This window comes from Falco biarmicus, chromosome 4, assembly GCF_023638135.1.
Source record: "Falco biarmicus isolate bFalBia1 chromosome 4, bFalBia1.pri, whole genome shotgun sequence".
Lineage (NCBI taxonomy): Eukaryota > Metazoa > Chordata > Aves > Falconiformes > Falconidae > Falco > Falco biarmicus.
The window spans coordinates 106,815,364-106,836,069 of NC_079291.1; the positions used below are offsets into that span (position 1 = coordinate 106,815,364).

The 20,706-nt window shown below is 40.4% G+C and overlaps 1 protein-coding gene across 2 annotated transcripts in view; it reads right to left on the reverse strand.

Moving 5' to 3' along the window:
• The window catches only part of SFMBT1 (Scm like with four mbt domains 1), a 38,655-nt gene extending 18,158 nt beyond the window's left edge, over window positions 1-20,497 (reverse strand). The window contains exons 1-9 of one of the 2 annotated variants that reach the window (XM_056337118.1): window positions 20,329-20,497; window positions 14,042-14,136; window positions 8,923-9,163; window positions 8,396-8,484; window positions 7,233-7,479; window positions 5,950-6,047; window positions 4,796-4,897; window positions 3,421-3,571; window positions 1,528-1,610 (exon numbers count right to left, since the gene is read on the reverse strand). In XM_056337118.1, coding sequence (XP_056193093.1) covers window positions 1,528-1,610; window positions 3,421-3,571; window positions 4,796-4,897; window positions 5,950-6,047; window positions 7,233-7,479; window positions 8,396-8,484; window positions 8,923-9,163; window positions 14,042-14,136; window positions 20,329-20,356 — 1,134 coding nt within the window. In that variant the 5' untranslated portion in view covers window positions 20,357-20,497. Of the gene's footprint in view, window positions 1-1,527; window positions 1,611-3,420; window positions 3,572-4,795; window positions 4,910-5,949; window positions 6,048-7,232; window positions 7,480-8,395; window positions 8,485-8,922; window positions 9,164-14,041; window positions 14,137-20,328 lie in introns of both variants that reach the window. The other variant, XM_056337117.1, reaches the window with a different exon arrangement.
• Window positions 20,498-20,706: the final 209 nt, after the last annotated feature.

The window sequence follows — 20,706 nt, forward strand, 5'->3', positions numbered from 1 at the left end:
ATAACATCCCTGCCTCATCCAAATGAGTTCTGGCAGACAGCAAAGGAAGCTTTCTTTTCATTTTACATTTTTTGGATAAGTAGGATTTTACTTTATTCATCAATTTAGTTCATAATTATAAAAAAATTTCCTAAAACATTAAGAATGGATATTTACCCAGCTCTGAGGCTACTGAATTAAAGATAAGAAGTAACAACCCGACAGAGGACTCTTCCTCCCAGAGCCACTCTGCAACGTAATTACAGGATCAATACATTACAAATTCTGCAACTAGCTTACAGTGATCCACTCTTCTCAGAAAAGGGATAATAAATTCAATGACCTGTTCTAAGATGCCACAGCTTACAAGACAGAACAAGGGCAACAGGAATTCATAGCCAGAAACACCCTCTTCAAAAAAATGGTAATTATTCATTTTAATTTATTCCCCTAAGCACTGCTATAGCCCAAGTATTGCAAATGGAATTGGAAGGCAGATGTAAATAGCACCCTTTTCTGCTTGACAAGGTATTGTGCTTTGGGAGACAGCAGTACTGTCACTGAACCAACAAAAGCCCAAAATCTAGCAAGTACTTCAGGCACTGACTAATGTAAAATGAGTATTTGGTACTAATTTAAGATGACTTGGTATTGGCTAATACAACGGAATGAATTTTTCAAGCTGAAAGGAGGGAAGATTGAAAGAGTACACCAAGTAAATGAAAATAAGGTGTATTAAAAGGCCCTGTTTCCACAATTACAGGACTGCCAAAGATTGATGCTGTTTTATGACTATTCCATGGACTCTTACACATCTCAATTTCACAAAACAATGATTTATTTTCGATCTGCTTTATCACAACTGAAGCATTTGGTTCACCACTTCCTTATGTAGAAAATGGGCACACACCTACTTTAGTTCCCATACATTTCTATCATTTTAACTTTCTATTTCCTCGGTTATCACAGGTACAGTGTTAGGGTACTCAAATGCATCCAGTGGAGGGCAACAAAGCTGGTGAAGAGGCTGGAAGGAATGTCCTATGAGGAAGAGCTGAGGACTTTGGGCTTGTCTTGTTTGGAGAAAAGAAGGCTGAGGGGTGACCTTATTGCTCTCTACAGCTTCCTGAGAAGGGCAAGTGGACGGAGGTGCTGAGTTCTTCTCCCTGGGATCCAGTGACAGGGCACATGGCAATGGTTCAAAGCTGCCCCCAGGGAGGTTCAGACTGGGCATCAGGAAACATTTCTTTGCTGAGAGGCTGGTCAAACACTGTAACAGGCTTCCTAGAGAGCTGGTCAATGCACCAAGCCTGTCAGTATTTAAGAGGCATTTGGACAATGCCCTTAATAATATGCTTTAACTTTTGGGCAGCCCTGAAGAGGTCAGGCAGTTGAACTAGATGATCATTGTAGGTCCCTTCCAACTGAACTAGTCTATTCTCCTTGGAAACGTAATTTAAGTCAAAAACATGCAAAAGGTTCTTCTCTCTGGATTGAAGAGTGTCATTCACAGAACAGAAGAGAGATTTTTCTGCAAGAGAACCTTACCAAAGGGAAGCAGCTCTGGGGAGCTGCCTCAGCACCGCATTGTTTGAGGTAGTCTGCCCAATCGAAGTCCTGCCCAGGATAACCTAGGTGAAGAAAAAGCAAAGGGGTTACCGTAACAGCATGAGACTAATTTCAAACTGACATGAAGTACCCATCACTGAAATCTGTCTGGGTCGCTCAAGTTTGTCAGCTGACCAGGACTTCACCAAGCCACCGCAGGTCAGCCCACAGCAGGGTTCTCATGTGTTTGAGATACCCTCTTTATTTTCATTGCAGAGAGGCTTTGGGCCCATTTTTTACTTGAAATGGCATCAAACTGAAAGTGACTTTACAGAGAGCAACTTTAAGTGTGAATAAAGTACATCTAATAAGCAGACAAGGGCAGCGATTGAAACACGGGGAAGCGTCTGCACCCTTTTCACAGGGTACAGAAGAAATGAAGGAGAAATTTCTGCAAGATTACTTCACTGTTGTCATGCCAGCTCTTACAGTTGTTTTTTTTTTAAACAGAGCACTCAAAATATGCACAATATCAACATACTACTCTCTCCAGAACATGCTAAATACTAAGTCATTAAAGAGAGCAGTTGGACATCCTAAGAGGCTCATCAAGTTTGCTAACAGCTGTAAATCTGCATACATGTTTGAAGGGAAGAGTCTTAACATGGAGTCCATCAGGAGGCAGAGCATCCTTCCAAGAAAAAGACAAAAGTAAATACTTCACTTCCCTGTGATCTAGTAAAAAGCAGATAACTGAAGGGAACTGGGTGCAGAAGTGTGCTGCCATGACAGAGGCTGGCAGTATATTAACAAGGAGACAACTACAGCACTTATGCCAGTAGTACCTTGGAAGCATCCCCCTACATGGGATGCCTGTGACAAAGGCTTAAGAAATGAAAAAAAAATAAATTTAAACCTAATTTAAGAATATAGCATTAACATGACAGTCTAAAAACATGAAGTTCAACTACCCCTCACAGAGGGCCTAACCACAAAAGAACCTATTTATTTTTCTCAGTTTTATTGGTGCCAGTAGGGCTCTTGAGACCTCACACAATTCAGAATGCCTGACATTTCCAGGGGGACTATGAGAAGAGAAGCTTAAAACTTTTGTCAGCTCCAGTCACATGCCTAGAAAGCGAGATTTCATCTTTCACATGCAAAATTCTAGGTAATTGCTGGTTCAGGCAAAGCCACTCCTTGTACCTTACCCAAGGAAAGGCAAGAGACAAACATCCATCCCATGGTCTTTGCTCCCCTGATGTCACAAGCAGTTAAAGCAAAACTTTTAGAATTCTGTGGTGGTGAATAAGAGTACCGAGTCCCTGGTTTTACAGTACCACTGACATCTCCATTTTGAGAAAATGAATAAATATTTCATGGTTGAGGATCACTCCCCTATTCCCTTATGTCCTGAAGCAACGTTTCAGCAATCTGCTACCTTGCCTGGTAAGTCTTTCAAAAAAAAATACTTCATTAACTTCTAAGTGATAATCTAAAAATATTATAAAATGTTGGATAACAATGTTCCATTCTGACCAGAAGCAAAAATCCAATGCAAAGACTATAGGCATCTGATATGTTAATTAATGCTGAAATCAACATTGCCTTCAGCCCTGGAACACATACTCCATTTGTTTAAGTGTTCAGGTTTTTATGCATGACCAGCAACGCCAGCCACTGTCATCTTCTCAAATTCAGGCATGTACCCAGGAAACTTCAGATTCACTAACTCAAAGCTCCTGTTCTTCAGATTTTGATCTTTCTTGTTCTTGGCTTGTGCTACTACACATAATTCTTTTGCAAAAGCGTTGGCCTAAACCTACCGCTCTGGGGATTGGCAATCTACTTCCTTCAAAGTGCAGCAAGCATGACAAGCTTGCACAAACATACCTGGTGGGGGACTGAGATGCAAGCCGTTCTTCAGACTCCACTGCACAGGGAAAATACCAGCACTGTTGACATGACAAATGTAAGACTGGCTGGTTGTACGGTCTGGTCTCAAGTCATCAATTTCTATCATGAAATATTTGTCATTGTATACCTGTAGTCAGCAAAAAGAGAACCATGTGGTCTTGTAAGTAGCAGATTCTGTTCTACTGCTCTCTCTCCCCGATTTTGATAACTTTATGAAAGAGTTACACTGTGTGATGGAAACCCTTTACCTTGGAACACTGTAAGCATTTAAAATAAAAATAAAAATAAAAATAAAAATAAAAAAACCCATAAACCAAAAGAGAGAATCTATAGGATTCATAAACCAGCAGACTCCTCTGCATTATCTTGAAATAAATAACCATAACAAAAGATAATGTATGAGCACTTCAGAAACAAGGTGATCAAGTGCCATATGGAAATTTCTTATGAAAAACGCAGAGAAATTAAAGAGTTTGTGATTCTACTACCATTCCATAATAACAAACAGATTATGTCAACAAGGCTGAACTGTGTCCCATGATGGACCGTCACAAGTAAAACCATTATGCTCCTGAAGTAACCAGGAACAGGGAAAGAAAGTATCAAGAAAAGTAAATGATTTTGCTTTGCTTGGAACTAGTTGCACCTTTTAGTAACAGGCGAGCACCTTATTTGAAGTAATGGTATTTTAGAGTTTAAAAGCGAGAGACCACCAAAATGTAAGATATTATATTGAAAGACTATCTCTTCTAAAGAAAAAGCAACAGTTCCTGGAAAATACATATTAAAAATAATTAAAATATGTCCTGTTTTTTTGTTGTACAGCAAGATTTTGGTTTACTACATCAAAGCAGGGCTCTTTAGAACCTTTCACCTGCTTACTAACACAGGAAGATAGAAGTTGCTCAAAACTTCTTTTGGGGGAGTTTTCGTTTCAATATTTAAATCCATGTATGGGCCCTTGTTTGAAAATCAGGCCATCTAAACATCAGAGCTTGCACACAGTAATGAAACAACATTTGCAAAAAACAAAACCCCAAAACCTATCTTCAACTGGATATTCAGATTATGAGGGTTATGTTTTAAAAATCTGGGTTTGACAATTTGAAGCATTTCATCTTTTGAGCTTGTATTTTTATGGAACTTCTCGCCTCCATTCAAACCCTATGGTCTCACCACCAGCAGCAAGGATTCTATTTCACAGCAACCTGTCCCCTAAAGCAGACATACAAAATACTTACATTTGAAAACTAGTGCAAGATTTTAAGATAATCAGTTATCTTCAGCATTTAAGAACAGAAGTAGCAACTGAATAAAACCTTAGCATGACAAGTTAAAAGAATCCTGGTACCTTGAGAACTGTAGCAGGAGAGATTACAAAAGGAGCCATTGGGTCAACAGCTTCTAACTTCATGCCTTCAGAGAATGAATGCACCCCAATCACAGGTTTATCCTGAAAAATAACCTATCAGTGTGATTACCTGCTTTTCTCTATCAAAAAGAGAAGTACCTTACGTAATTCAACTGAAGAGGATAACTTGAGTTTTTATTAGTTCATTCTAGGCAATCAACATGTCAGAGTACCACCAACCTCTCTATAATGAAAAGGTCAATTATGTCCTCTGAGACTGACAGTTTCCTGTCAGTTTTAGGAAACTGAGTCCTCAAGTTTTCATCCTCTGACATTCCCCACACAGAAGCAAGGTTTCACAATACAGGGTGGTCTAGTAAGTCAACAGAAATCACCCCCCGCCCTTTAGCACTCATCATGAGCTACACAGAAAGAGAACTACAGAGGTCTCCATCTTTAGCCTAACAAAAACCTGCAAAACAATTTTTCCAGAGTTATGTATATCTTGCTCTGTGTATGACCCAACACATTCAAAAGCAACAGCACCTCCTCTTCTAATTTGCTTACGGGTCCAAAAGAAGCTGAGAAAAATTAACTAAGAACTTAAAGGACTAAATTTACAATCCTACTTCTCAAACCCCATGAAGATTAATTTTTTTTAATTTCAATCCAAATATATTTAAATTCAGGCTCATTAGTAACATTTGCTAATACTCAGGACATGTTATATACCACTTGTAACTGTATCAGTTACAGATTAAACGTTACACATGTTAAACTTTTCGATGTACTCACACGATGAGAGACTGTAGTAACCCTGCACTCCTCTAGGACAGTAATCCACCAGACCAGCTGGTGCACAACTGGAGATGTTATTATAAAGGATCAGAACCAGGGATTTTTCCTAGTATGGCAACTAATGGCTCACATACTTGCGATGTGTGTGTTGTTTAACTTAACAAGAATTGCACAATAGTATGCTAATTTTTTTATTACTCTTACTTTTTTAAACTAGAGAAAGGAAGAAAAATTAAAAACACCAAAACAAAACAGGGATAGAATTTTGAGTTAACAGTGACTGAATTCCCTGAATCATTTCTTAGCCTTTTCATGGTATCACCCAAAGCATTAAACTACACATATTGTGTCTTTACCTTAAAGAGATCTGTAGGAACTGATGACTCCTCTTCTTCCTCTTTCACCTTCTTTAGGATCTCTTGCCAATCTGCTTCACTCTTCAAGGACCTAATGGCTTAAGTAAACAGAAAGGAAAACAGTGAAAGAAGTCATCTTCCTTCTTCTTTTTCTTCAGAACACTTAGCAGTAAAGCCAAAAGTGTTATCTGTGATCCTCCAACTGCTAAATTCATGTCTGTTCAGAACTGCACTAATACCTGCCCTCTTAAAAACTCCTGTTTTCTTTGACGTTTGGATGTGTTACAAAAATGGACTGAAGTCAAGAAACACTGTATCACTCATACTCTGCCCAGTCTACTTCTTCTGAGAAAACAGAGATCGCATCAACACCAAGGAAAACTTCTGGAGAAATGTAAGACCAGTAAAAAAATCCCCAGCTGTGTAATGCTAGCTTGTTTTAAGCTTAAGCAAGCAGAAAGTTCAAGAAACGTTCCCAGTTGTGCAAGTTACTCTTTTAGCATCTATAATTGCTGACCACACACCTCTCTTCTATCAGAGGAACTACTTGTACCAGTGCCATCACACACAAGGGATCCCTGTGAGTATATCAAAGCTCTTACATAGACATTAAAAGGAAACGAACCCACTAGCTAACTAACATTTTTAAAAGACATTATTCACTTAAATAGCACTGTGGAATCCATCCATCCAGTTTCTGTCAGCGATTTGGCATCTCCCTGATCACAATCCTGATTTCAGCAGAGATTGGTCAAGCACTAGAAAAGACAGCATGCTCAGCCATTTCAACAGAAATTGGTTTGGTTTCCTCAGCACAGCTTCTTCTTGCCATAAGGGGAAAACGTTAAAAAAAAACCAACACCAACCCACAACAAAACCGACTGTTCTTGTTAGAACAATTGTTTATGCCTTAATTAGCCTAGTAGACTTGGAGTCACAACTGCAAAAGCTCCTGTTGAGCACTACTTCAAAACCAGGTGACTCTTCCCCCTGCCAGGAATATAAACCTACTGAAAATAACCATGAAGGCAACCCCTTCCTGAGTTTCTCCCTTTCCACAAACAGGCAAAACCATTTAGCAACTTTTGAAAGAGCGGTTGTAAATTCTTGTAGGACTATTTACTGGTGTTTTCACTTAAATTCTGTTAGATACAATATTTGTCAGATCACACACCGATTATGTGACCACTGTATGCATCCAGAAGGCAGATTTAGAGCACTAAAGCAGCAGCAGTATTCTCTAGCCTCTGATGGCCATATAAAAGATAGATGTTTTGAAGTACCTAAAGGTGGTTGCAGGCTATATCCATGCTGAGCTGCCCATCCCACTTGATGAAGGAAAGGGTCCAAGTAGAACAGCCATTGGTCAAACTTGTCAGAATCCTCCAGCCCTTCATATCGCAATTTCAGTCGCCCACCAACATTTTCTACCACATTGACTATCCAGGCTTCCAGGGAATCCCGGATGTTCTGCAGTTCTAGCCGGGAGCCTGGTGCAATGAGATCCAATGGATTTTTTCCCCTGTGAAGCTACAAAACACAAATTATTCTGTACAACAGAACAAACCAAATCCAATACTTATTTATACACACTCCTTTTGCATAAATAAAGTATGAACACAGAAGTAAAGAAATACAGGTCCCTTACTAACACAAGACAACAGAAACGACAATGTTTAGAATCACTGGTGCTTGCATCAGAGCTTCTGCACTGCCTGTAGATACAGTCACATACGTCATTTAATTTAAGTCCTCATCTTCATTTTCAGAAGCATTATCACTTACATATTCAAGGTTTGAAGGAAGCATGAATAATCTTTCTAAAACTGAGTCATCTAGCATACAAAGATGACTAGACAGAAAACATACAAAGATAAAAATGTTAGCTGTAAAGACAATGTCAATGGCATTTAAAAAACATAATGTTCTGTACTTCACAACCAGACGCTAATATGAGGTGCAAATATTGTTTTAACTGCAGAGGAGGGGATAAAAAATTGGCTCTTCACTAGCAAAGATGTGAGATTTAAATGAAACAATAACCTAACCATTAGCTATAAAGAAAAGAAAAAAGTGAAAGAAATCCACTGAGAAAGAGGACAACATGAAAGCTAGATAAAGAAAGGATTATTTCCTTAGAGCAGGATGAAGGAGAAGCAGAACAGGAGGAAGACTGAAACCTAAGGGAGTTTGAAAAAGGTTTTTCTTTTGATAGGATTAATGAGGAGCCCAAACCTGCAGTGACAGATATGCTTCAGGACAGCACTATCAAAATTAAATACTGTAAATAGGAAACACTAGAGTGTAGAACTTCAAGGTCAGCAGCATACCACAATGCTCCCTAAACTTAAAAAAGGAACTGAACTGACAATCTGAAGAGGGTTTCCTTAATGACAAAGAGGAAAATCAAGACAAAACCCAAGACGCAGCACAGAGCAGCACTTACCCCCTCCAGCAGGTTAGCAGGAGCGCTGCATGCTCCTTTCAGTGCTCGGTGAAGGAATTCCTCCTGGTCAGGTATCTTGTCCTTGATACCTGAGTGAAAAGCGAGGAAGAAAGACTGTGATTCTTCCTGCCAGTTAAAGATTATTCAGACAACAAGACATTACTCTTGTGCTGCCTAATTCACAAGAATCTGCCGGACTTGCCAGTAATGTCTTGAAAGAAGAAACAAAACAACAAAGTCTTTAAAGGAAATGACAAAGCAGTAGAATTTGGTGGGCGATGATTAAGATAACCACAAGCCTCTGTAAAAATACATCCAGTTTTTAGATTAATCTAAGTCCTCTCCGGTAAAAGAGAAATCTCCTACTATAAGTCATAGAATTTCAGAAAAACATGGCAGACAACCTCAATTTATGACAGCAACACCACCTGCACATAATAGCAATTACAAAGACTACCTGTCAGGCTTACAAAGGACAAACCCATACTTTTTAAGGTACTCCCCACTTCTGCATGTAGAGCCAATACCTTCAGGCACTTTGAGAATCTTCTTGTTCTGCTCACACCAGCCAATGGGGTGCAAATCGGCTGTCATGATATCACACCAAAAGTCAGCCTTGCGGTCTTCCCCATAACCATCATAGCGCAACAGGAGCAGCTGCCCACAGGTAGTAATGATGGTGGCTACCCAGTAGGTGTTTTGGTCAGACTTGACAGCAACTTCTAGCTTCATACCAGGGGCAAAACCATTCTGCAAACTTGTATCCACCTGAAGAGGAAGAAGATTGTCACATTTCAGTACCACCCAGGAACTTTGTGGAACAACAGGGAGAACAATTTAGACATGTTCATTAGCAAAAAACTTCAAGCCAAATGCCATCCAGTCTCTTCAGAGAAACAACTTCATCACACTGTGTGACCCAAATCGGAATGCACACAGAATCATCATTAATGAAATCTCCTTTGCATTTCAGAGTACCTTTTCAACCTTAATCAATACCTTGCAATTCATCTTCCTGCCCTGGACAATAACTCAGCCATCACTGAAAAGCTTTCCAACTCACAGCTGGGTTGTCAAGCAGGGCAAAACTAAAGGTCAAACGCAGCAACACAATTTGACTTTCTCTCTCTTTCAAACTCTTTGGACAAAGAGCCTGTTTAAAGTACACAGGCATGGTTTACATAGCAACATCACTGTCTCTTCTGCCGTGGTCATTTAAGAAGTCACAAATCTGCACAAATTGCAGAATAAGGATTTTTAATGTCTCTGTCCAATAACCAAAGTAATTCTGTAAGCAGCACTGTTACATCAACTGCATGGAAGATGAACAATATGAGTTCTTCAGTGAACTCGTGCTTTGACAGCAATAAAGCACTGTGTGTGCTCTGTGTGGGTGTTACGTGCAGTGAGGACCTGACTGAAAAGTGCTCAGATACTTAAAAAGAGAAGGTAAAACATTAAGTTTCTCATATCCCTAACTTCTCCTAGCTCAAACACTCCTGAAAGAGCAGGTCCCTGTTCTGCTCTCACTACAGTATGTTTCTGATTTATGCTTAATTCCATGGGTTCAGTCTTAATTAAAAATCTAACGTGTCAGTCTCCTGTTCTCAGCTGAATGTAACCGGTGTTTTCTTTCTTAAGTGGTCCCAAGTTCCATTTCCTCTTTGAATCAACTGCAAGAAAAGCTTTTAGTATAATGCAGATGCAGTAGATATTTTCTGGGTTATTTATTACCAGTTCTGCGCTGATGGTTCAGTAACTGCCATAGCTATTATAGTCTCATCAGCCATCACATACTGGTCTGCTAAAAATAAAACTAAAAGAACCACATGAGAAAGAAAAGCATATGCCTCTTAACTGTTCAAATCCTTTAGGTTAATACCCTTCACTTAAAAAAAACGTTCTTAAAAACAAAATCAGAAGGACCCAACACCTGCAGGTGTTTTGAAGTGGTATTACAGAGGTTACTTCTTCAAAAAGATTGTTGTCTTGCTGAAGAGGTATTACTAAAGACTTCATATTCGGATTCCCGAGAGAAAAGCCATGAACTTGACACAAAGTCTGAGGAACTGGGAAATCTGTGCAGCTCGCTCTACCCAAACTTTCAGCAAAGCCTCACGGTGGAGAGCTGCATTCAACTAAACCAACAGCAACAGACAGAGCTTTCCCTGAAGTCTGGTGCGTTTTTTTGTCATTTATGTTCCTTGGTGAATACAGCGGAGACCAAGAAGTTAGCACCCTCTCCTGGCAGCTGGGCAAGACGACACGACGAAGTGGCTTAAAGCAAAGAACTTTGTTTCTTTGGGCTGGCTGAGCGAGCAGACTGGCTAGCAGCAGATGCTGTGGAAGCTCTGAGAATATTTTCTCTGGAGCAGTGGGTCTGAGAGCAGCAGCTTCCTGCTACGCACCCGGCGAGGTGAGATGGCCACAAGCAGTTAGTGACAGCACTGCCCAGGCAGCTCCAACCCCCAGCCCTCCTTCCCATCAGGTACCATCTCCCCCTTCCTTGGGCCACGTCACTGGCCAGACCTGGGGACCTGACTCGGCCCAGGAGATAATCATAAAGAACAGATAAAAGGTATTAAGAGCATGCAAGAACACACAACAAACACATACGTTCAGATGATGTTGAACGCTAACTTATTTTTGATAAATATTTACACACATAGATGTGGCAGAAAGGAATTAAAAATATTCAACATTTCTAGAGAAAGTGTATTTCAACTAAGGGAGGATGACAACATCGGCATCCAATGCAATTTTTTGGTAAACTCTTTTTCCTGCTATACTGTAAGCAAAACAGTCACTTTGATTTCAATATTATTTAACTTTTAAAGTGCAAACAGATTAAACATTAGAACACACTCAGTTTGAGGAAGTGGCTTACATTTTTCCAATGCATCTTGCTCACAGTAAGAACAAAATTTTCAGAATTAATATAAGCACACAAACATAAAGAAGTCCCCTCTCCCATCAGCATGTCTAGTTCTTTGCTAACACAGGCTGCGTAATCATGTATTACAGTTTCTTAACCTGATCAGGTACTCTCCTACAACATGGGTTAGGTATTTCTCACCCACCACTCACAATGGGAAGCTGGTCATAGTCTCATTACTCCCAATATTTAAAAAGAACAAAACAAAAACCTTAAGCTCCCATCTAAAATTTATGTATATTAATTTATTTACACATGTTCATTTGCTCTTGCGCCAACATTATTCTTCAGCTTTGTTTTTTCCACTCCTTTTTTCAAAAGTGCAGAAGTAGTTCCCTCTTGGCTCTCCTGATGGTAGCTTATAAAATTATATCGTTCTTCAAGTCAAGCAACTAGTGCCACGGAGATTCTAGCTGGAGGGACCACCAGTCACTAGCGCAGATGTCAGTGCCTGCACGCTCTCCACTGAAAAAATCTCTCACCTGGTGTATCCTGGAATCACACTCACATTTTTGTAGGACTGTCACATAGACAGGCTGTCACTATCCACTGGGAGGCAGTGAGGTTCTCCTCCTCCTGCACCTTTTCCAGCCCATGGCCTTCTAAGGGACAGCAGAAATCCTGATCACGTGACCGTACACTACTGAATTTCTATGAGCAGCAACATCTAGGTGATGTGATGCTGCTGTAAATAAGCTTCTCTCTCAGCTTTTCAATTCGGTGTCAGCATTAACTTCCCAAAATTTTATGCCAAGCTTAATACAAAGAGGACATCAAAACTGGCCTCCAGACAAATTCTAAGGGAATCCAGCTAGCAAAATGCCTGACAGTTTTCTGAACACGCAGTCATCTGTTTCCACGCTCACCCCCCGCCCCTGCCCAGCACTGCAGGCACCCCGAGCCCCCAGGCTGGGTGCCTGTGCCAGGGTGTGGAGCGTGGCCAGCCGAGCTGTCGCACCGCCCACGAGGGCACCCAGCGCAGCAGGAGCGGACCGGGTGATGCAGTCCACGAGGGCACCCAGCGCAGCAGGAGCGGACCGGGTGATGCAGTGAGGCTTTGCCCACACCTGCCTGCCGAAGCACTCTCCACAACGATGTTACTGGCACCAGCAAAACTGCATTATGTTCTACACACGTAGTGAATAATAACAATAAAAAATGTGGGGTATTTTTAAACCTAACTATTTTTACCGACCACAGCCACAGCAATCAGACCTCTTGTTTGACATAGCTGAGTTGGCACAGAGTACAGCGCAGGGGTAACGGTCTCATTCGAAGTGTTTCTCCTGCCGCTTAACAAAATAGAGCTGCAACGTTAATTCAGTTAGCCACTGCTGTAAAGCCGGCATTACAATTAGTTTTTATAACGTCCAAGCTATGATAGCAAGCTTCTTTAACAGAGATCAAGTAAGGTAAACCACACCAGAGGAGCAGACAGGCCAGTCCTCACGCTACTGCAAAATGCCATTGCTCTGATTCCACACTGCTCCCTCAATGTGGGCTGCACAGTCACTGTCACTCTTAAGTAAGCGTGCTCTTGCTACTGCCTCAGTACATTAAGGAAAAATAAAGCAAGCATAGCCCTCTCTCCTGCTGAAATGAGATACCTGAATGTTTATTTTGAACAAAAAGCTTACAATTACACCCCAGTGTATGGAAGAGCCTCTGCAAAGTCTACATTCACTGTGCATCTTTACTACCAATTGCCATATTTTAATATATTTTTTAATGTTTTGCACTTCTGCAGGTTATCTTTGGACTCAAAATACTTTGTGATGCTTCACAAACAGACCTTAGTCTGTCTTTCTGCTGATTTAAGTCTCCTGTACTGAAAGTGGTGATACTGGACCCGAAAGCCTGAGCACCACAGAGTGCTTTCCAAGCACTGTGCCACGCACAAGTCATTACTCTCACTGCCATGGTAAAAGACCCACAACCAGTCTTTGAAAGACCAATTAATAGTAACTTTAATAGAAGCTGGGTAAGGATACAGGCTGGCAGTCTGGAAGGTGTTTCAGTTGTCGGAAAAAATCCAAAAGGTTTGGAAACCAGCACTATACTGCTCACCCTCACTGATGACCCAGTACAAGCAGGCAGACTTCACATTCAGATCTCACCCAATGGAACAGTGGGCTCCAGGGTTTTACCAACAAACATTGGATTAAAGATATTCAAGGGCAAAGACAAGGGCTTATCAAGACTTGATTCTATACATTAAGCCTGTGATCGACAATTATCCTAATCAGTTTTCTAACTACTACAGTCAACTGTTTGGCAGAGCTATTATTTTCTCCTTGGCCATCTTGAGAGCCACCATTAAAACCTTCTCTGAGAGCACATTTGAATTCCGCTGTTCAAGAACTATGCCACCAACTTTCTGAAGGTAGCTCCTCCATAGCAGTTGTCCAGCAGCAATCACCAAAAGAAGAAATAGACTGGTCAGTTTGGGCTTCATGAGAAAAATCAAGCTTATTTTCTGGTGCAGAAAAGACTAGGAGCCCCTCAACTTTCAGCACTTGCGAATGGGATTACCCTGTGCTACATACAGAGAGGAAGATGAGTGAAATTCCTCGTTTCTCTTTAGGAAACATGATTCTAGTTAGTCTTCCAGATTTGAGAGCATTAACTCATTCAAAGAAACCTTAAACATTCAGTGTATCAAAAAAACCCAACATGGGAGATGGTAAGTAAACACACACTCCCTTACTCACATGTTTAAAAGATCCATGGGGGGCTGCAGTTGCTCCTGTGTCTTCTAGATACTCATCCCAATTGAATTCCATTTCTTCCACACTGGAACCAGCATCTGGAAGAAAAGCCAAACACTTTCTATTTAGCAACCTCTTGGCTTAAATTTTAGGCTACTAAGAACTACAGCAAAACCTGCCTCAATTCCAAATGACTGAGTACACAAGTGTGCAGTGAATTTCAGTTACGTGTTTCAACACACAGACAATGCTATTTAGCCTTTCTTTGTATGTGAAGAAGACCTTAAGTTGGATCTGATCTGGAGAAGGGTGAGATCCTGAGGATTTTGGTTAAGCACAAATTATTTACAATTTGTGAGAGGAGAACATAGGCAGAAGAATTCTGTATTTGTATCAATAAGAGACTCAATCTGGTGCACTAGACCATCAGTGCACCAAATTAAACACCATCCAGGAAACAGTAATACCAATCATAAGAGGTTTTAAAAGAAAGACTAAAAATAAATACTGAAATATGGCTCTCTTCTTTTTTAAGTTGCATAGTATTTATGTAGGTGTTATAAAACACCAAAACCACAGAAACAGATTCAGGGTAGTTCTAAAGAAAAAAGCTCAAGACACAGCTGAAATCCCCCAGCCCCGGTGTCCCCTTCAGTTCTTGGCTCACTGCCCCGCTCCTTCCCTATTCCCATTTTCTCCAACACCTAACTTGCTCTGCTGAAAATACTCCACAACAAACACAGATTGGATTTCAGGTCCCCTATTTAGTTCAGCATGCAGCCACGTTGTATGTTTTCTACAGGCAGAGCGTGACATGACCAGGGAGGGTCCCACCTCACGTAAACAGTATTTTTAACCTCAACACACAAACTACAGCTTCAGGTTCGGCTGCACAACGGGATGGCAGTGACATGACATAGAAGTAAAACTTTTCATTTTCACTTTCAGACTGGTTCTACCATCTGCACCACTGTTGTCTTTATGAATGAACACCAGAGATTTCCATCTCTCAGTGCAGGAAACCTGATACGTTGTTTATATTTAAAAACAGAAATCTCTGTGTATCGCAAGCATGGGGAGAGCTCAGCAAATGTTACAGGACACCAGCATTTCCTACACACTCAGCCTTTCTTAGGACAGGTGGTAACTGCTGTTTCAAGGAGTAGTACCTTATGTAGGAAACATTACATGTCCAAAGAAACCAGTGAAGTACTATTACATGCCCTTATCAGACCCGTGGACATGCTAACAACCTGCTAAGTATGCTCCACAACGGTTCTTAGTCCTCAAATAGAGAGGGGCAAATATTTGCCAGAAAGTCTGAGCTACGTTAAACTGTTTAAAAAACGCTTCAAGTCTTGAGTGCAAAGTAGGTTTATTTCATCATCAAACTGATTGTTAAGCTCGTTCTTGACTTTTCATTGTAATTCTAGGAATTATCATTTCCCCAAATTCAGAAATGTATATTCAATTAGCTTTTGTTTGCTGACCACATTACCTGTTTTAAAGGCAGCTCTTAACTCTCCCAAACCCAATTTCATTTTGGTGTTTTAAACACAGTTGGTTATACTGGCCCTACATAAGCCTCAGAGCTCAAAAAAAAAAAAAAATCAGAGCTTGAATATCACCACCACTTTTAGGGAAAAATTTTTAATTTACTAAACAAATAACCTGGAGAAGGACAGAAGTAACTAATTTTATTTTAAAAATTTTTCAGGGAGTAAAAAGGTTAAGGCACACACCACAGCTGTTTGCAAATGTAGGTGGAGCTGATCAAAGCTTTGGCTGCAAGTCATTCTAAGAAAAATATAATTTCATTGCAAAATGTTGTTAAAGTAGATTAAAATTTCTTAACTCATAAAACAATCATCTTATTTTAATATAACCATAAAAATGCTTAAGTTCACAGCTCCAGAACCCAAGTGGGAAGAAACGTCAGCTCGAGCACACCAATGGTCAGTCAAAACCAAGAGCTAACTTGGATTTTTCTCCCACCTAGAGAAAGGCAGCTCATCCTTTCCCACTGAAAAGCACCCAGCTGCTCAACAGCACCAACAATCCTGCTTCCACCCAACTCCAAAAAAACATTTTTGTATGCAAAAAACCCACCGCTTGCAACGTCTAATGCATTCCTGTTTGAAGGGAAACATAAAGCAACACAACTGCTCTGTGCTTTTTTAACAAGTTTGAAAGCCAAGTGGCTCGACCTGGGACTGCTACACGGACCTTGAGGCTTTCCAGCCCTGCTCTTTACCAAACCGCTTGCAGCACCAAGTCTTCAATAACCGTTATCATCAGATAACTGTCTAAGGGGCAGTTAAGCTCCTTAAATGAGGCACAGGTCACTTAACACACTGAAAGGGTCAATTAGTAACTTATGTTGCCACCTAATTGCTACAAGAGCTCCAGAGAAAGCCAGTTTGCATGCTGCTCCAGCTACCTTTTGCTCTAACTACGGTTAAAACCATTTCCCAACTGGATCAGATTTACCACTGGTCCTTTGTCACTCCACTCATCCATGGTCTCTGCAGCCTGCGTGTTTTTTTATCCAAAAGAGCTGTTTCCTCCCAGGTCTGCGCTGCAGCGAGAAAGGCTCAGATTCCTTTCTGCTGTACATTGCCCCAATCTCACCAGCACACCCAGAAGCTCTCTTGAAACTCATTTTTCATAGGGGAAGGGAAAAAAAAAAACCAAACACACAACAAAATTTCACAAATTCCTGTCCAACACTCACTGCAAATTTAATACTCTTCCTGCTTTATTTTAAGGGAGTTTCATTGAGTCAGAGGGAATTTTTTTTAAGATTTATTAAAAAAGCACCCAGAACGTTGGCTGTTCTGTTCATTCCTAAGAGTTCAGCTCAGCTTGCATCTAAATTTTACTAAGGTTTATTAATTAAATGAGACTAGGTGAGTAGCCTCGCACTTCAACCACTGAGCACGCAGAGCTGGGGAGTTCAGGTGCTTTCATCCCTTTCGGAGGCTGCCACAGCTGAGGGCTGCGCTTAGCTATAGGATTTAACACATTTTCTGCTGCTTCTCATACACAGCCCTGCCACAACATTCCAGGTTATTTAGTGCAGCACTTAGTGAATCAATGTGGAACATGAAAAGCTCACTTGAATAAAGCTCCAAGCAAAAGTGCTGTATGAGATTTCATAGTGACAGCAGTAAATTAGTTTTTTAATTGTGGCATACAGTAGGACTACATAGACCATGAAAAATCTCAGAAATCAAATATATATTTTTTGACATCTGAATGGAGAAATACTCCAAGAGTATGGCGAAGGACCATCCCTCTGGTAAGGGTCATGCTAGCTGGAAATCCGAGTCAGAATACAATCGCTTTTCAGGTTTTATCGGCAGGACAGTTAGAGCAGAGCAGGCCCTGTTTAAATCAAGCCTTTGATCTAGTCTGTTGGTATTTTTTGCAAGATGCTATTGCACAGCACCATCCTTGCAGGTTAGCAGATCCCAGGATACACAGAGGACCAGTTTAATAAGCTACATTCCTGAGGGGCCATATGTCTGTATTAAATGTCCTGATCAGTCTGAGTTCAAATTACTCTAATAAAACCTCAGATATTTACACCAGAAATCCTCACTACTGTGAGAGAACTTGAAAATTAATATGATGGATGACAACAAGCAAAACAATATTTAATCCATTTAATCCTAAAGCACAATTTACTAATCTAATGCTGTATGGGTGTACCTGTATGTTTGTTCTTTCTCCCCATATCCTTAACTGCTACAACTCCTAAATGAATTCAGCTTTCTACTACACGGAGACGTATTTTTCTTTATTAGACATTAGCTCAGCAGCAAAGCACAGCTTTGGTAAAGGTGGGAAAAGAAACCAGATGCAATTCTCATCTCTGTGGCCTTGTCATACAACTTTTTTGTCAGTAAAGCTTTCAAATCAAGCTAACATTTTCTCAAGTAAATCCTGAGAAGTGTCCTACACAAAGGTTCTGTGGAGAACGCTTATCTACTCTGAAGGTGAGAAAATGGTCTTTAAAAATATTAGAAGTTTCCTAGGTAGGTGTATCACTTCCCATTTATCACTATTTCTACTAGCATTATTGTGAACACTAACTCTTCCTTTCTGAATTTTACCATGAATTCTGTCCTGCTGCTCTCCAGCAGGAAGAGAAGGAATACCGAATTGTACCATTTGGACACAAGAAGGTAGTGAAATATTAAGGACACTGGCCCTTAAAAATACCAGCAGCGGAGAAAGACTACATCAGACTGTTGTGATCTTTGGATTCAAGTTAAATTCTCACTGCAAATAATTTTCATGCATCTTTAATGTGATTTAGTTGAACACTGTCATATTGGACATTTAAGTACATCATATTGAAGTCTGCAAGACCTTCAATTAAGGCTAACCTAAAGGTTTCTCACCCTGAAACTTAGATACATTTCAATCTGATTTTAATAACAGTTAATCTTTTCCATCTATACCAGCTGCAAGGCTATGAATAAATAAAGACAGGTTGGAATTTCAGCAGCTGAGAAAGACTGTGACAAGAATGAAAGTTGTCTTTTCCCCTCGCAGTGCAGGAGAGCCTGACAACCAACAACCTTGACCACTGTGTAGGTTCTCATAGGCAGAGAGCCTGTATCTAAAAACCAAGACAACAGAATCTCCAAAACCTGCTGAAAATCATCAAGCAGAAAAAAAAATGACACCAGTCAGACTCTGAAGGGAATGCTCCAGTAGTAGTTGGGACTGGTCTAGCTGAAAGCACTTCAGGAAACAATATTAGAGGGCACAACAAAACCAACGTGCTTTATGCTTACGTGGGTAGCATTTGCTGGAAACCATCTTCAAATTCAGCAAGTAAAGCTCTCTGCAGTTACTCTTTGCTTTTCACAGCTACCTGTACTCAAACCACGCACAAAAAGGATGCTCAGGAAAATAGCTGTTGAGTAATTTCAAGACAGTATCAAACCCTTCCTAGCTATTCTAGAAGCACATAGAGAGGACTGCGTGACCTCTGATCCTTTTTGAGGAAGATGGAAAAATGTTAATAAAGGTTTTGGTACAGGGGGATATGCTATCAGCCTGTAAACACCCCACCACTGACCACATATACATCTCCCTACTGTTCTTTGTCACTCAAAGCCTTTTCTCTTTCTTACACTACATGACAGAAGTTAGCAGTTTCCACTAGCAGAGGAAAGAGTATTTGCATGGGCCTGGAGACATTCTGCATACTTGCGCAAGCTGCTTTTTGTCGCTTATTTGAGGATATAACGGTGACAACAACTTCACTGATCAGCTATAATTAATAATCAAAAAGCACATTTCAGCATCATAAAGCAGATGATAGCATTCTGCTAAAAGCACTGTAGATTAAAATCATGTTTAACGTTTCTTCAGTAACACTGACAGCGATTAGACATCCATAAAGTAAAGGTACAAAAACTACCAATAGTGAATTGTCTTATGAGAAGAGCTGCTTGTTGGACAAGTACCAAAGGGAAGTAATACTCAGATAAAATCTTAATCCCATTGTTTACACTGGTAACTACAAATTAGAATTTATTTGATATTAACTGTACCAACACTATAGGTAGGGACCTTGCCATGGAGAAGGAACAAACCACAGCAGGCAAGTCAGAAATATGGACGGTCCTACCCCCGTAAGAGTGTAGAAATCCCAGAACTCTTTCAGAAAGCTGCTAGTATCCTCAGCCATCCCAGACCAATGCTCTTCCCCAGCCTGGTGTTTCAAGGTGAACCAAACTCTGAGCTAATTTATCATAATATACCACTCTGCAACAGGTTAGGAGTTCATATTCCAAGCCTATCAAAGTGAGCATACCAAGGCACATCAAAAAAACAGGACAGATTACAGTAGCAGCAAACAACTTTGGTTATCTGACTTTTTAGAAGATGAACACAAGAACAGAACAAGACAATATTAACCACTATGACAGGTAAATGCCTTAAAATAGTAGTGTTAAAGCCACTGAGATTTTCATAGTGGTACCTTGAAGAGGAAAGACACAGCTTCTTAAACACAACTACTAAGGTGGGTCAGATTTTGCCCTCCTTTAAGCCAGGGATACACCCTGCTTTTGAAATAGAGCAATAACAAACAGAAGCCCCACATCCAGCATCTAACCTACAGTCATTGAAATGTGAGTTTCTCCCTGTATACGGTACACAGCACCAGACATATGCACTGTGAAACATTCACTGTGCCCATCTTTGTTCCATCTTGCTTGCCAATTTTTTTGAGAATCATTATCCAGGGAGCTCAGCCAGAATATTACCTGCATCATACTGCTGTTCTCCATTCATCTCCACAGTAGCCCAGTGGCTATTTCAAGCAGCCAGAAGAAGCAGGGGAATCCGAGGCAGTCACGATTTGGTGGTCATGAGTTGCCTCCCGCCTTCAATTCTACTGGCAGCCAGAACATTCAAGAAGGGATCCTGAAAAAAAACCTGAAAGGAACAACTGTTAGTTAAAAATCCAGTAAGGATTTTCTTACTTTTAATACACGTTAAAAAAGTTAGTCCAGCAATAAGCCAAAAACCTTAAAGCATACAAGGGCATCTCACTGTGTTTATGTATGTTTAGCTATTCCATACCCCTCATCTACAGACCGAAGAAAAAGTAATTTCCTAAATCAGTCAATTAATTATAAAGC